This window comes from Musa acuminata, chromosome BXJ1-3 (assembly GCF_036884655.1).
Source record: "Musa acuminata AAA Group cultivar baxijiao chromosome BXJ1-3, Cavendish_Baxijiao_AAA, whole genome shotgun sequence".
NCBI classification, from domain to species: domain Eukaryota; kingdom Viridiplantae; phylum Streptophyta; class Magnoliopsida; order Zingiberales; family Musaceae; genus Musa; species Musa acuminata.
In genome coordinates, this window is record NC_088329.1 from 112825 (window position 1) to 130075 (window position 17251).

At 39.3% G+C, this 17251-nt stretch overlaps 2 protein-coding genes across 5 annotated transcripts; one reads left to right on the plus strand and one right to left on the minus strand.

The window, feature by feature from the left end:
• Positions 1-1339: 1339 nt before the first annotated feature.
• Positions 1340-1657, plus strand: LOC135635814 (nuclear transcription factor Y subunit C-3-like). The gene has a single exon (XM_065147172.1). It carries the CDS (start codon positions 1340-1342, stop codon positions 1655-1657), a length of 318 nt encoding a protein of 105 aa, XP_065003244.1.
• Positions 1658-5056: 3399 nt separating this feature from the next.
• On the minus strand, positions 5057-15079 carry LOC135614201 (uncharacterized). Of its 4 annotated transcripts, none has more exons than XM_065111299.1 (11): positions 14869-15079; positions 14567-14791; positions 14379-14477; positions 13943-14031; positions 13180-13296; positions 11763-11883; positions 10594-10678; positions 10339-10448; positions 7901-8052; positions 7065-7161; positions 5057-5580 (listed from the first exon to the last, which is right to left on the minus strand). In XM_065111299.1, the coding sequence occupies exons 1-11, from the start codon at positions 14947-14949 to the stop codon at positions 5275-5277; spliced, it is 1482 nt and encodes a 493-aa protein (XP_064967371.1). In that variant the 5' UTR covers positions 14950-15079; the 3' UTR covers positions 5057-5274. The 4 variants fall into 4 exon arrangements, 3 of the variants coding, with proteins under 3 accessions (XP_064967371.1, XP_064967380.1, XP_064967393.1); XR_010487452.1 differs by having other exon boundaries at positions 5414-5580; positions 7906-8052; XM_065111308.1 differs by lacking the exon at positions 7065-7161 and having other exon boundaries at positions 7906-8052.
• Between the last annotated feature and the right edge of the window lie 2172 nt (positions 15080-17251).

The following is a 17251-nucleotide window of genomic DNA, read 5'->3' on the forward strand; positions in this document are numbered from 1 at the left end:
AATGTTAGTAAACAAAAGTACCATGGCTGGTGAGTCAGCACGGTTAAGTCCGCGGGCCGATGTCGGGAACTTCTTGCCGAGTGAGTAGGATGATGAGGTGGCCACGCCCTCGGGAAGGAATGCTGGTTGGCGTGGGTCGGGGTCCGGGCCGGCTCACTGCTCTCCCTTGTGCGATGGAAGGTATCTCTTAGGTCGAGACACTCGCCGCTCGGGGGTGGCCGTTTCGGAGCGACTCGGGCAAGATTCGGGCTGGCGGGGTCAACTGGGCCCTCATGAGAGGATGTTGATCAGTGTTCCTTGGTTTGTTGACTTGGGCGCCGTTTGTGATGGGTCATGTCTCTCCGACTCCGGGATGAATGGCAGCGCGTCCTCGTGTACTGGATGGCGATTCCCGGGTTGAGACGCTCGCCGCTCGGGGGTGACCGCCTTCCTGCAAAATGGCCTTCGTCGGGTGCTCCCCGATTTTGGCCCCTCCAACGAGTAAGTCAATGGAGTGTTTTTATCTCGATTTTCCCCCCCCTTGGCCGAGTGCCGACCATGGGTTTTTATACTAGTGTGCGAGGATTGGTTACGCCTCGGTTTGGTGTGGCCGCTGACCTTTGTAGGATGGGACGTCTTTTCTGATGAGCTGGCGTCTTTAGGGATGCCTGAGCGGCATCAGACGACATCGCCCCGAGCTCTTGGGATAGTCGTGTCGTATAGTGTCTCGAGCACGGGACCCAACTTGGCGTGCATCACGAGGTTCTGATGGCGTGTGGTATCGGATTCTAACATTGGTTGGGATGTGGCGTGTGATGTCGGTGGTGACTCATCCGGGGATCAAAATATATCTAGGTATTTGGTTGAAAGATATTATTATATTGAACGTGCATGAAGTATTCTAACACGGAAACCGTTTAAATTTGCTTGTATCCGAACGCACCACACTAAACATTAGCGCGAGCAACAAATGTCCAATAATAACAAAATGGTTGACGACTCTTTACTTGAATTCAAATTTTACCTTTTACATTAAAACTTTTATTTAAATAATTAACCAAGGGTTCTTTAAGAAGGTGGAATACATGAGTGCTCTATAGAAGGGTATAAGGGCAAATTCGTCATTCAAAAGTTTCATTGCTATAGAATTTGCATTCCTAAACGATATTTTCATTTATATTTTATGTTGTTTTAATTTAATATAATTTAGCTTATTTTTTCATCATCGGTCCGCGTGCCGGCCGTCAACAAAGGCCGGCAACCAAACTCCAGTGGAAAGTATTTAAGAATCTTTTACGTACCTGCTTCGTGCTCTGTGGCAGATCGAACCAAGCATCTGTTCCAGTTACATCGAAGCAGCATGAGACAGGCCGGGGCGTACTCCTCCATGCTCGTTGGCGGCGTCTCAGGGAGAACCGGCCCCCACTCGCTGCCATTGGCCCGGATAAAGAGGATCATGAAGCAGTCGAGCGACGACGTGAGGATGATTTCAGCCGAGGCGCCCGTCGTGTTCTCCAAGGCCTGCGAGCTCCTCATCGGGGTGCTCGTGCGACGAGCTTGGGCGGCCGCCCTTCGCCGCAAAAGGCGGACCCTCCTAAAGGAGGACGTGGCGGCCGCCGTCACCAACACTGATGTCTTCGACTTCCTCGTCCAGGTGGTGCAACAACAGCCCAAGTAGCAGCCGGATGGCGTGCATGCTGCAGCTGCAAAAGGATGCCGATCTCTCGGCACTTGCTTGTGTTTAGTTCTACCGTATCAATGTAAAAGCTCTGGATGATTTCTACCAAAAGAATGCATCTATGATTACTGTCAGATGAAAGAACACGTATAAAGAGACCTGATATTCTCCGGCAAACAAGGTGACCTACGGTGCAACAGCGATTGGTAGCATCGGGATGCATTTTATGAAACAACAGGAAGAAGAAGGTTGTTTGGATATTATTGTAAAGTCAATGAAGATCTCTTCAGACATATCTATCTATCAACATCTATTAAACATGGAAAGCAGGTAATTTTTTTTAATTAAAAAAAATATTTTTATTATATTAAATGGTGTACGCTCATAATTGGACTCCAAACTGAAATCTTTTATTTTGTGCAACATGAATTAATCAATCTGGATGTCTCGTTAGAAACGAAAACAAATAATTGAAGCACAAATCCTTGTACCATGTACAAAAAAAATTGATAAAATATTAACAAAGAATAGAACGAAGCCAAAACTTTGCTGAAGATCTCCTTAATTAGTTCCTTTGGACAAATATCCCATCACCCACCCCTTGAAGCATCCAAACTGAAAGAAATCACAAATGCCCTACTTGGTTGCTCACATCAACTATAAATATGGACGACCACCACCATAAGTAAGAATAAGAATGAAGACTCCAATTACTCAACTAAAAACAAATGCTATGTGACAATCTATACACGTCTAGCATGAATTACTACCTCAAATTCAAATGCAACTTGCATGCAGCACCTACTGTTCCTTGTATGGGCAATTAATTCCAAGGTGGCTTCAACTTTCTTCTCCGGATTAGTCAATTCAGTAACAGCAGCGATTTCAACTTGTAACTTTTGCTTACCAGAGCGACTTGCAAATTCTGCCGAAGGTCAGACTGATTCCCATTATAAAGCATCAATTCTTTCTGTAGTCTAATTTGGACCCATTATTGAGCATCAACTCGCATATCCGAAGGTCAGATTAAGTGTTTTCGGCATTCCATTTATTCGCTGTTCAACGTTGGATTATATATATGATTGGATTCTGATAATGATTATTGGCCAATAAAAAAAAAATGTAGGATTTCTCAGGAGATAACCTTGATGGGAGAAACTCTCCTAATAACTTATCTTAGACCCTTTGCTCTCGCCTATAAATAGACAAAAACTCTAAGAGCTAATTAAGATTTTTTCTCTCAATCTCCACCAGATCTAAGTATTTGATTTCAATCCTGACATAAAGGTTATTTCCGCATTTAATATAGCATATTACATATTTTTATGTTTACAATTGGTATCAGAACCTAGGTTCTAGAGATCAAATATATTAGATCTATTATTTTATTTATGATGCATGATTGATCCCTTTTCTCCAATGATCGACCTTGCTGCGAATCTATTGATGGTAAATTTGCATTGGGCAACGTGCGTGTCGCAGTGCGGGCATCACAGTGCCCATGCGACAGCCGACCGCACACGGCCAGAACCCGTCCATGCAACGATCGACCGCACGCAAGCAGACAACCCAGGCGACGACCGCGCATGGGTAGGCCGTGCATAGGCAGCAGCCACGCACGGGCAGGAACCATCGGCCACTCGTGGACAGAGGCAGCCCTCGCGGCGGCAACGGCCGCACGTGGGCAGGTACCGTCGCAACGGTCGCACGTTAACAATAGTCGTAACCAGCGCGCTGTCCGCAGGCAGGAAAGGTCACAGCGGCCGCGCGCGAGCAACGACGCAAGCTGGAACCACCGTAGCGACTAGGGTTTTACAAAATTATAGTTCTGCCCTTTAAAATTTTCGTAATTCTAGTTTATGTTCTGTCAATATATTTATAGTTTTACTCTCGAGTCTAATTTCTTCGAAATTATAGTTTTATCCTTCATAAATTGCATATTTTTGATTTATATCCTATCAAATATTTACATTTATCATTATGAAATTGAGAAATTTAGTGTATATTCTTAATTATAAAAAAATTAATAAATATGATTTATTATAATTATGATTAGATTTAATCATGATTATATTTTTAATTATTTGATTGGATTTAATTTTGATTAAAAAATATAAATTATGGTTTACTTTATAGTTTTCTCATATAAATTATTGATTATACAAAATCTAATTATTATTCTTGGATATTCATTTAGTTATTCACGTATATATATTTGAAATTATGAAATAATGATATCATGGTAATGAGTTTTCTTTTACTGATTAATGTTCAATAATTATTATGATTATTATTTTATTATTAAATTATTTAGCATTAATGTTCAATAATTAACACGTGCAAGGGAATATAGTCTCAACCGTACGAGACAATATGATCCGGTATCAGTCCAAGTCAGGCCTTGTATACAGACCGGGTATTTTCACCCGAGTAAGTTCAATACCGGGTAAACTACCTCATACCATTACCACACTGGGCATATTGCCCATTAAGGTAGCTAGTACCAATCTGTATATAAAGCTGACTCTTGATTTTACCATACTGGGCATATTGCCCGGTAGTGTAACTAGTACCAATCTGTATACAAAGTTGACTCTTGCTTTTTATATGCGCTCCTTGTTCACATCGTCGCCCCTCGTCCCTGTTACCTCCTAAGGCTAGCAACCTAGCCTCCCTCCCCCAAAGCATCCAGGTCATCTCCATAAAAGTTTTCGTCCCACTTTTAGTGAAAGGAGAGGAGGCAAAGGAAGATTAGAAGAGATGATGGTGAGGGCATGGCAACCAAGTGAAAAGGATGAGGAGGCAACCAAGGTTCGTATTGTACCGACGTATCAAGCTTTTCTCTGTACGATATAGTACAAGCATATCAAGCGGTACACTAAGGTGTATCACTCGATATATATATATATAATAAAAAAAATAAGGTATACTGTCACGAACAATCATCGCGCACCCGCAACTTGAGAGTCTAAGCTTTCATAACGATTAAATAGATAGTAGCTAATATGTTGTTCTTGGATTAGGAACTTGATGGCGATTAGATGCTAACACCTTGTGTATGCAACACCATCTAAAACTCCAGATCATGTAGTTCTACAATGACGCATAAGATAGATATTTGTAGGATTTATTCAGATCAAAGATGCCAAACAAAATTGTTTTCACCCACTATGTCTCTGTGTTTGCTTGGTTGGTAAATACGCTTGCAGCTGAGATGGATCTGGTTAGATCCTTTAGGCTTCACAATCTTGCAAGAAAAAAATAAAAGTACTGTCATGCACCCTGTGCAATTGCTGAGAAATTTGATGTGGCTGAAAATATTCCCATATCTTTTCATACTCATAGAATCCCCTCAGTTTAGTTCAATTCAGGGGTTTAGATAAGTCTCCATCATAAATATGCGATAAAACACTATTTAATTAGGATGAGGAACACAGGGCATGACATATTATTTCCGATAAGGACAAAACTAAATCATAATTTTACAAAATAAAAGTGCAAAATGAAATGTTCTTTTTCATGAAACGTTTATCACGAGTTAGCATACTTCACTTGACCAAGCTGCAAATGATATACTCATCCTTTAAATATATTCTTTTTTTCTTGCATAATTATGGTCAATAAGCAGTTTTTGTCGGTCCAAAGGCAACAACTGCCCATCCAAACAGGAGAGCTGATAGGAGGACGAGAATAGCAGTTAAAAAGTTGAGATTGTTCCTCTCCAATTTCCCAGCGTCGGCTTCTCTTTGGATCGAGTTTTTGTTCGTCTTGGAATCATTGACAAGATTAGATGTACATTTATGAACTACATCCCAGAATGATCTTGTGGCCGCTGAGATCGGTGCCGTCTCCGGATCTACCACTGAAGTGGTTTCTATTGGACCATCCATGGACATCATTTCTTGGCAGTGATCTTTCACGTCCTGGAACACAATGGGACAGAGATAAGTAATGTTTACAAACACCACAGTTGCAACAAGATTTAGAAGTGAACAAACAAAACTAGAAAGCAGGATTGCATGCATCAGCAAGTTGTTTATTTCCCTCACTTAAAGATCAAAGAAGTGACCACCATGAATGTCGACCAGAAAAAAAGGATTTTGACAAGAAAATGGGTTTATGAGTGCATGCCATAACTTGGGAGAAAGAAAAAACACCTCACAATCATATGTGGAATCCATCTGTTACTGATCAGCCTTTTCAACAGAGTTGATCTAGCACACAAAATACAGGTGATTGATGATTGTAGGCAGGCGCAAAAGGCCCATGTATCCAACAATTTCTGTTTGAGAGGCACATCCATTAGGAGCATCCTAACAATTTGTCTAACATCTGTCATTCAATCCACACAGTGAAACAAGATACCCATTCCTCATCTTCCAAAGCAAATTCAAATGCCAATGCTCCCAACCTTCAAGTGTTTAATATCAGAATAGTCTCTAGCAAAATGGAAAAGAAAGACAAATTTGTGCCATGGTTTTTGCTTAATATAAAATGGTTTAATTCCAACTAGAGAGGAACTATCAGGTCTATCCACATCTTTAATCGGTTAAGGGCAATGCTTGATGAAAAAGAAAACAGAGATGATTATATGTGAGAGGCTGAACCAATGATTTAAAAAGGCGCTCGGGCGCTCGCCTAGGCGCTCGGGTGATGCGAGGCGAGGCCCGAGCACCTCGCTTCACTTCCAGGTGGCGCGCTTCAAAGAGGCGCCGCCTGGGCACTCGCCCGAGCCCAGGCGCTGGGTGCTTCGGGCAAGCGCCTGGGTTAAACCAGGCGACCGAACCATGATTTTAGGTCTGGTTCGGTCTCCGGTGGTTAGTTGGTTCAATCGAACCAACTAAAACCGATATCAGCTGTTGCTGCCCAACCCTAACCCTACTCGTTATCGCTGCTGCTCCCGCTGCTCGCCGCTCCTGCTCCCGCTGCCACTGCTGCCACTATCGTCGCTCCCGCTGCCTCCTTACACTCCCGCTCCCGCTGCCTTCTTACACTCCCGCTCCCGCTGCCGCTGCCACTTTTCTCAATCAGCACCCCCTTACACTCCTCTTCCTTCTTCTCCTTCTGTATACTGTTAACAGTATACAATATACTAATAATAGTATTTGTATTTATCAGATTAATAATATATTATTTTAATTTTAATATTGTTAATTTTCTTAATTTAATAGTATATTTTTATTTAAAATTTTAAATAATTATATTTATTAATTATATTATATATTTTTATATTTTAGTGCCTCACTTCGCTCGGGCGAGTGCCTAGCGCCTTGGGCGTTTTTGGACCTTAACGCCTTTTGACGCCTAGCGCTTTTTAAATCACTGGGTTGAACAATGAACTATTTGCATTACTAGAGTAGCAAAGATAATTAAGCACTTGTACAAATTAAATGTTTATTAGCAATACCTCAAAGGTCTCCAATGCTTGTAGGTAGTCACAGATGAATATGCCAGAATACCATGGAACAAGAATTCTTCTAGGGAAGAACAAGGTACACTGTTTTCTGCTTACAAATCATTAAAACATGTCAATGTAGTAAGATTTTACATCGAATGTAATATGAGATACGGAGTGAATCACATAAATACAAAATGAAAGATTACTAGTATAGTACATCTATAGTTTGTCATTTTGAGGTGCATATATACATATTTACAATATTTTTATGTTGTAACAAATAACAATATACCTTTTATATGAATACGTGTAGATAAACATAGTATCTTATAAGGTGTTCAAGGAATGATGAAAATTACATGGGTATATATGCAAATAAGAAAATTCAAAGGATTCTGCAAGCTTAAACATCTGCAATGATCACACTTTTAATTTATTGCTCACCCATGCTCAGACATGTCACTGGAATCAAAGATGCCCATGAAAGCATTTTTAACAGCTGGTGAAACCATAACAAATTTGGCCATCCTAAGCCAAGGTTGAGGTGAACAAGTGATATGAAACAATGACGTCACTAGGATGTTCTAGTACAATACTGAGAAAAGTCAGGCCAGAAGCTAGGTTTACGGTTTCCAGTATAGATACTGCTCAAGAAGACAATTACTTGGAAGGAAAATCAAGAACATCAAGAAGATCATATATCTCAAACAGAAGAAGACCAATTTCATAACGAGAGAATTTAATAGGATTCAAATATAAAACTGATTTGTCTGGTACATTAGAATATACAAAAAAAGCCTACCATCTTTAGCTGTAACTACACATTACTAAGAAGAAAAGACAACCTTACTTCCCGCAAGGCAAGTTTATGGATGGATTTCTCAGCTAATGAATCTCCTCCTGACTCCCCACCACCATCCAAGGACAAAGCCACTTCCTCCTCTGCCTCATCAGTAATGATATCCAGTCTGCTCCTTAGACTGGAAACTATGTCACTCTGAATTTACAACAGAAAGCTACATAAGTTTCTTCAAGACAGCAGCAAGCACTAGAGAAAATATATGTCAAATAAGTACAACAATTTTAGTTTGAAAATGGAGACTCTGATTATAACAAGCAGTGACTGACAATAAGACATCCCATGAAGAGCAAACACAGTATACATGGGGGCTTTAGGCAATGAAATCAAGGACTATTAGCATGGTTATCAAACTCTCGAGTGAATTTTGTATAAACAAAGACACTGTGTAATTGAGATAGAAGTTTTGAGTTATGAATTTCATAGTTTCAGTTTCTTTTTTTTTACTTGTGGATGAAAACATAGTTGGTGGATGAAGACATAGTCGCATGTACCATCGACATCGAGTATCAATCAACAGAATCAATATATTCTTAATATGTCAAAGAACATGTAAAAATACATTAATCAAAAAGTGAAACTAAATCATATTCATCATCCAATTTCAAGTACCATTACATGTCAGAAACACACTCAGACAAAAGGATTCCTGCTCATCAACCAAAAAAACAGTACTCTTTTCAAGTTTAGTTTAAGGGCATGACAAAAACGCATTCCTGCTCATAAGGAACCATCTGATCTTGATCCTACAGGTTTCAAAGCATCCTTGTCAATTATTAAGTCACTCAATGATTGGCAAGCCATGACAATTATCAAGAATAACTACACTATACATTGATCATCCCTGTAGCAACATGGCATGATCAAAGACATCATGCTCCCAAAAGCAGAGTTACTAACTGGTCTTATTTCCACGTCACTCCTACCTAGATTACTTGAATGCAGAAATACAAACATCACAAATGTTTGGACCTTCCACAGACAAACAATTTAAATCTTTAGCAAATACATGAACACAAGATGTCCTCCTTGTCTGGTGGAGTCCAAAAAGACAAATCAACCCAACTTGCCGCCTCAAAATGGCATTGGAAAGAGCTTGAACGATCAAGTTCTGCTAGTGCTCGATATGAAGATAAGAATCTTGCAATTTATTTGAAATTTATGCATTGATTGTCACTGTCAGAGATCATGACAGATGTTCTGTGGCCATGGACCAAGTGGAGTGAGGGGAGAGAAGAGGGAGAAGGGACGGTAAGGCAGCAGCAGTAGTGAGAAGACTTTTATTTGAGGAATATAATATATGGTTACCGAGTCGATTCAGAAAATTCAAGTCGACTCATACAAGTCACTGTGTTAACTGATAATGACTTGCAAGTTGAACTGAACCCATGTGAATCCTGTCTGGAGACTTAAGTTGATTCATCCTATTTGATCTGAGCCAAAAAATTGCAAGATCCTACAGCCAAATCATGATTTAGCTACCATAATTATTAGTCTCAACTCTCAATAACAGAAAATGACAATCATTGAAATTACTGAAATAGTTACTTTACAAAAATGTTAATTTATATTACGATAACCAATGAACAGATGCATTTGGATTTTGCAATACGCCACATATGCATTCAACATTATCTATTAGTACCTACAAAAAGCCAGCATCTCTTCATTCATCTCTCCACCACTCTCTTCCTTCTCTTGCTGTCTTGCTCAATATACATACTGACAATTATCTAACAGAGAGACTAGTTTTTGTTAAATTTGGGTAAAAGCAATATCCTTAAAGCCGTGGGGTGCTAAAAGGCACCAGGATCCAAAAAACCCGAGCACTAGGCGCTCACTAAAGCGACTCAAAAGGTGCTAGGCATCTCGCTTCAAAAGCATACTGAATTCACTATATTTCTATACGAGACTAAAAGAGAAATCAAGATGCAACAAATAGGACTTATTCTCCGACAATAATCTTCATATTCTTTCCTCTATCCATCACTGGATAAAAGTTAAAACATCATAAGACAACACCTAACTAGGCTACCACTAATCTTTTGCAACCAATAAGTTTAAATTACTAAGCTAACTACAAAATTATAAGATCCACATCAAGGATCAAGTCTAGATAAGGCAACCCTATGTAATGGTAGGCTAGTTTACAATCACATAATATGCAGGCAAGACATCCCAAAAACATTAGAATTAATGAATATTTTAATTGCTCTTAAGAAACAAAAATATTATATGCATTTTGTCCTTTATCATAATTAGCATATTTAATAACCATGAATATAATACAACATGTATGAACCATTAAAATTAACAAATATGTCTTCTGTACCCATTTTAAATCAGTACAAAGGTTGATAAATATTTTTTGAAAAGATTCTCAAGGTAGATATAAGTTTAACAAGGGATATCTAATATTAGTACCTTTAAGTCAGATATAGCTTGCAAAATAGGTTCTCTTGGACCCATATATGCAAAAGCACATATAGCTCCGCTGAAGACAACAAGGCCAACTACCTCTTCGGAGCTGCATGCTTTAAATGAAACTCCATAATATTAGCCTTTTCCAAATCATATAGAACAACTTGAATGCTAAAAGACAAAAGCTTGTTGGTAGTGTTTTTGGCTACTGCAAGGAGAGGGGGAAAGGAAAGGTTTATAGAAGAATTAACAACAAACCTTCAGTAGATATATGTTTGTTGAAAGGAACTAGGAACTGGACATCATGTGGACTCTCCGAAGACGTATGCACATTTTCAGTCACCTGGGCAACATAAAATAAGCAGCAGTTCTATATATAAGTGGAAAAAAATTTCATGAACAATAGCATGCTCAACACAACCACAATAAAATATCTCATTGCTTGGAAGATGATCCTATACATAATAATGGTTATACACTTATACTGACAAAGGTGGTGCTAACCTAGAATATGATATTATATGCATTTAGATATCCAAATTTTAAACTACTTTTGAATCAAGCATTAACTAGTCTTATAAAATCACAACAACAAATAAGCAAGTTTTAGATCAGAAGGCTACATAAAAGATTATGATCGAGAGAACCACATCCAACCACCATCACCAGCCTAGCTCTTATATATAGGACTGGCTGCAGACCAGAAACAATCTTGATAATAATCAAAAGATCATTTTTCATAACCAGTGACAGTTCGAGAACTGTTCTGTCCAGCCCAACTGCGTTCATGGATACCAAAATTAAAAAACCACATTACAGCATCGAAATATCCACCAGTACTTGATTAATTTTGATGTTTAGATTATACATCATATAATATAGAAGTAAAGCATCGTTATCTCCTCAGACCCGCACTGACAGGAGCCTCATGCACTAGATTTACCCTTTTTGATACACCGAGAAATAATATGTTGATGACCTTAACATTCAAACACAATATGACCTTTTTATGATGAACTGTTGCAATTCTCTTAGCTTTTCTTTGTACTTCCATCCGAACTTGACCTTATCAAATTCCTTTAAGAAATTGACAAAAGAATTTAAGACAAGCAAAGTGTTCCACTATCAGTTTTGTCGATAGATGCTAACACTTGCTTTTTTCCTTCTTGTTCCTCCACACAAGAATATTTAGGTATTCATGTCCTTTTAGTCATGCTCAATTAGGCAAGAAAAAACAAAGTAAGTAATCGAGTGCACGAAAATAATTTAAGCAAGAAAATTAGGAGACAAAAAAAGGTAAACAAATAGGACTCCCTACTCCCCTTAAATTCTGCAGTAAACCCCAATAGTAATTCCCAGCATACCATTCATCTTTACAAGCATATAGCAGAAAATTACAAAATGCATAATCATAAAAGCAGAATTACCAAATGTCCGTTTATCAAAGCTTTTGCACTTTGCAAATCTTTGGCAAGATTAGCAATTCCTCTGCAAATAAGATCCTTGAAAGTAATTATGCCTAAAATTCCAGATTGAGGAATAGGTAATCTGCGGAAAAAAAAAGTTATGCCATATATTAGTCAAATACAAATCAGTATAACAATAACAAAAACTTGTGGCAACTGTTTGACCTTAAATTTTCATTACTCTTTTCTAATTATGAATTCTTTCCATAGTACTGACCAAGGTTCGTAATTTCATACCGTTCTAACGTTTCGAATTTTGTTCGATATGGTATGGTACAAGCGTATCGAGCAGTACGCAGGTGTACCACTTAGTACGTGTGTGTGTGTGTGTGTGTGTGTGTGTGTATATATATATATATATATAAAGGAGCCATATGCTGCCTCGGCGACGACACCTCCCTTTCTTCTCCTCGTCGTATTTAGACGAGAAGACCGCGGTCTTCTCCTTATCTGCGGTGTTCAAAGAAGACGTCGAAAGTCGCAAACGTCTCCAGCCTTTGACAAAGAATGCGGTAAAGGTCGTAGGCATCTTCGGCCTTCGGCGAAGAAATCAAGCCGCCACCTCTCCGTTACCTCCTGGATCGAGATCGTCGAGGGAGGGCAGCGCTGAATCGGAAAGCGTTGAGGTTCTCCTGATTCTCCCTCTTCTTCGAGCGCCTTCTCCCTCTTCTCCCTCGACGCTTCTTCTTCCCTCGTCGCAGCCAAGTTGATACCGCCTGATAGCAGGCGACGACGGTCGAAATCGACCGTTACCGACCTGTTTTGAGTAGTAACGGTCGAGTTCACCCGATACAGTCTCGTATCGTCCAATACGGGGCTAGATCAACGGTACCGCCCGGTACGAGCGATATCATTCGGTATTGTAATCCTTGGTACTAACACTATCTTGGTAAGGAACGGCAGAAACCTCCCTCTTTCCACCACTTAGCGACTAAGAACGGCCAATAGAATCAATACATGGAGGATTTGAGTACCAAGTTCCTTCTAAATGTTTCCTAGATAGAGCAATTTCAAACAACAACAAATGGAATGATAGAAAAGCCAAGGTGGAGGCAAGAAAAAAAAATTGGTTTGCTATTGTTTCTTTAGTGACTCAAATTAAGAATGTAACACCAATCCTACAAGGGGGCATCATCTTTCGATGGCTATACCTGCATCTAGGCTTAAGAAGCATCTGAGGTTTTGTTAAAAAATATGATATAAACTCAGTTAATCTGCAACTATGGCAAACAAATTGCTTCTCTTAATATAATGCATCAGCAATTTTTTTATGAGAATGCTTCAACCGATAAGAAAAACTCTGAATTAGCACAATAAGCACAAGCTTTCTGTAAAAGGTAAGAAGGCATTTCATAGTTTTATTGCAATCAAGCAGTACCTTATCTCAAAATTATATGTGCATCTAAAAGCTTGAAGAGAAGCTAGCAGTTTGCCCATCTTGAAGTCACATGGCTGCAAACCACCTGATGCTAGAGTGCAGACTCGACAAGACCACCTACTCGAATGTAGACATTGAAAAAAGAAATTATTGATGAAACAAATCGAGATATAAAATTAATGCTTTATACACTTAAAATGCCAAAAGGATGCATTATATGGCAATGCTTAGTAGAAGGCATACCTGTGGTATTTGACTTGGAACATGCAACAATCCTCAGATTAGTCACAAGAGTTATGACATCTTATTATTTATAATTCACCATACAACCATTACATATTAATCCGTCATCTATGCCTCTTTTGTCTTTCTCAGGAATAGATTTAGATGTATTCTTATGCTTTTCTCTCCCTTCTTTTAACTATCATAAAGGCTATTTTAATATCTGATAGAATGGTAGCCATTCCTGTGTTTATTCTTCTATAGGCATGTCATAAACCTCATCCTCTGAGACATGCTTATTGCTGTGGTTTTATCAGTGAACAAGTGTAAGAATAAACACTTCAAGATGAGACAACTTAAGGTTAAATGCATCAAACAATAACAGCGGTGAAAAAAGAAGAAAAACCATTGACAGGTTTAACAATGCAGAAAAACAATACATAAACATGACAAAAGGACAAATTACCACAATTAGTTCAATACCGAGATTCAAACGCTTCACAGTATATTCAACAGAAAAAAGAGAAACTATGTGAAACACCTTCTTGGGCTGTAGGATACATGAATAAGCAATCTCTCCTCAAACTCATTATCAGCAAAAGGAGCCGCTTGTGCAACCCCCTTAATGGCCTGCAGAAAAATCATGATGAATTACAAGATTAACAAGAAATGCAGAAACAAGTTTGACACATCCCAGAAATTTAGAAAAGAAAACTAGGTAGCCGATATACATGTAAGAGAGCGTACTACAACTTGAGATTAATGGTCGCTACTGCTACGAAACAAATGTTGGTTGTTAAGTGTACAAGAAGTATAGCTAAATACTAAAAGCTTCCGCGCAGCAATACAACAAAACTAGTATCATTCTCCAATTTCTCTAATTAAATCAAAAGATGAAAGGCGGAAAAGGCAAAATTTCTTCGTTCCAGTGGTAGTTTGCTATATATAAAGCAGAAATTGGGGGAAAAAAAATACACCTGAGAGAGCACAGCAGGTGAAGTGGCCTTAAACGTGGCCTCAGAAGCCCACAAATATATCCCAACAACATTCATACCACCCAGCAGCATTCTTGACACCTAAAAGCAGAGATAAAGAAAGCCACTGAAGTAACAAAACATGATCCGATCTCTTTCTTCGCATACATCGAAAAAGATTCCATCTTTACCTGCCGAGCGTGCTCGGCAACCCAATCGTTATCAACAACAAGAGACGCGGGAAACTCCGCCGAGGGCTTGCCGCTCTTCGATCCCTTCTTCTTATCATCCTTGCCGGCAGCCTCAGATTTAAGGGAGCAGGCGGGGCCTCCCCCGTCGGTCGGTGGCGTGGGGATCAAATCGTACACGAACCCTCGATCGGAACTGCGGTTCAGCTGTCCGATGACAAGCCCAACCTGCAGAAAACCGACCGGAACCCGTAAGATCGGGATAAGAGAAGAAAAGCTGCAGAGATTGAGAGAAAGAGTGATACTTGGGCGGGGATGCCGTGTTGGAAGAGGCGATCCTCCGCCGACTTCGACTGGTTGTCGTCGGCGATTACGGTTTTCACCATGGCGGCCAGCAAATCGAAGATCTCTCGAGTTGCGGGATGCTCGTCACTGTTACTACAGACGAACTCGCCTCTATTTTTCTCGCGGTTTGGCCCGTTTTCGGGCTGCTCCCAAACCCTATTGTATTGCTGCCTCCGCTTTTAATTAGTAAAATATATATAAAAGAATAATAGTAAAACTATATATGAATTAGTAAAATATAAGATTAAGATCATTTTGATCCTACATCATTTAAATCCTAATGATTTACTGATGTTTAAAATAATCTTTATATTTCAAAAAATATAATATATAAGTTCCTCCTATCAAGTTTCAGTTAACAAATGTTAGAATCTACTCACCATGTTAACTTCATAATAAATTATTAATATAATGATAAATATAATTTATATTTAAAAAAGAATCTATTTTAGCCCATATGATTTTACTTTTATCTAAAATAACTCCTATATTTAAAAAAACATATCATATGAGTCCCTCCCGTCAAACCTGAGTGAACAGACGTTTAAAATATGGTTACGTGACATATTGACTCATAATAAATTATTAATATAATAACACATATAATTTAAATTTAAAAAATTGAGATCACTATCAATGGCGGGAGGAAACATCGTCATGGAAGCGACCACCAACAACAGTACCAAGTTGTTATTGCTTAGCAAGGCATCATACACACGTAGCCTCTTCTGCACTAACGACACACTCAAGAGCTTCTGATCTTACCTCGGATGGATGTGTATCAACAAATCCAACGCTAAGCATGCAATGGTCTCCTAGTCCCTCTTTCTCCTTATCGCCTCCCACTTCGTCCTCTCCTGCACCCCCACTCATTATGCATACGACATTGTGGTCCAGCTTTCACTCACCTCTGCCTCTAACCTCTCCTATTTCTACCTCTCTGCTTTCGTCTATCGCTACGCCTTCATCGTTTCCTCTTCCTCGATAAAATAGATTTTTTTAAAAAAATTAAATTATACATATAATTATATTAATGATTTATTATAAGACAGTATATCATGTAAGTCGATTCTAACGTTGTCAACTCATACTTGACATAAAGAGCTTATATGCTATATTTTTTAAAATGTAAAGATTATTTTAGACAAACAAAATCATAAGGGTTTAAGTGATCCATAACCAAAACCACAAAGCTAAAATGAATTTTTTTTTAACTTAAATTACATGTATCATTATATCTATTAATTCAGATTTAACGAGTGAGACTTATATACTATATCTTTAAAAATCTAAGGATTATTTTAGACATAAGTATATAACAAAAACCACGTAGTGACACGGACTTAGCTGGATTTGCCTAAGTCGTGCGGCACCCTCGCGCGTCTGTCCGCAAAGGTCAACCTCCCCGAAGCCTCCCATTGTCCCTTATGACCAACCAAAGAGAGAACGGGTTAAAAAGAACGCCTCAATCGGGATCCACAAGCAGATATGTCCGAAAAACACTTTATAGACAATGCATATTACAAACAGACTTTACAAGCTCTGAACAGTGGCACAACAAAGGGTAAAATGGTCCATTACAGACTGAAAAGCTCTCGCACGTGTCCACATGACACAACCTTTATTTACAAGCCTAAAGAGGCCACCAACCCAACTAAAATGGGACTATTAAGCCTTCGGCCACCCCTTTACATGCTGTACAAGGCATGAACATGCCAACAGACACGGACAGACATAAGCATTACATCAAACACCTTGTTTAGAAGTTTGTCCGTGACATTCTCCCCCACTTATCCCTTCGACGTCCTCGTCGAAGCCTTTGTGAACACTGCAACTCTTCGCCTTTGCTGAGTCTTCAATCTTCTGCTCCAGCTGCAATGCGCCTCCTGGCTCCCAGCTGCTCTCCACTGCTGTTTTTGAGTCGTCGAACCCTTGATCTGCCATGCTGCTTCAACTCGCCAATGACTCTGACTCTGGTGTGGGGTTGGCTGAGTTGTGTTGATCCTTGTTGATTCTTGCGGATCTCCCAGATGAAGGAAAAGACCATCCTTACTACGCCAGTCTCTCAAAATTCCACATGCTGCTTGAACTGGGTGGATGCTTGTTGGAGCTTTAACGAGCATCATCTCGCAAACTTCTGAAGTTTTGGGTCCTTCCTCCACAAAATCTGCTCATTGACTCTTCTTTCAGTTAGTTGTCACATCCAAGTAGGTTCGCATCACTTGCGCTTTCGATTGGCGTTTCGTTGGGAAATGAAGCGGACAATCTACTCTCAGTAGCACTGATCACCGTTGGTGAGGATTTGACAACTATTGTCTTCCATTATCTTCGAAGGGTCTTTGA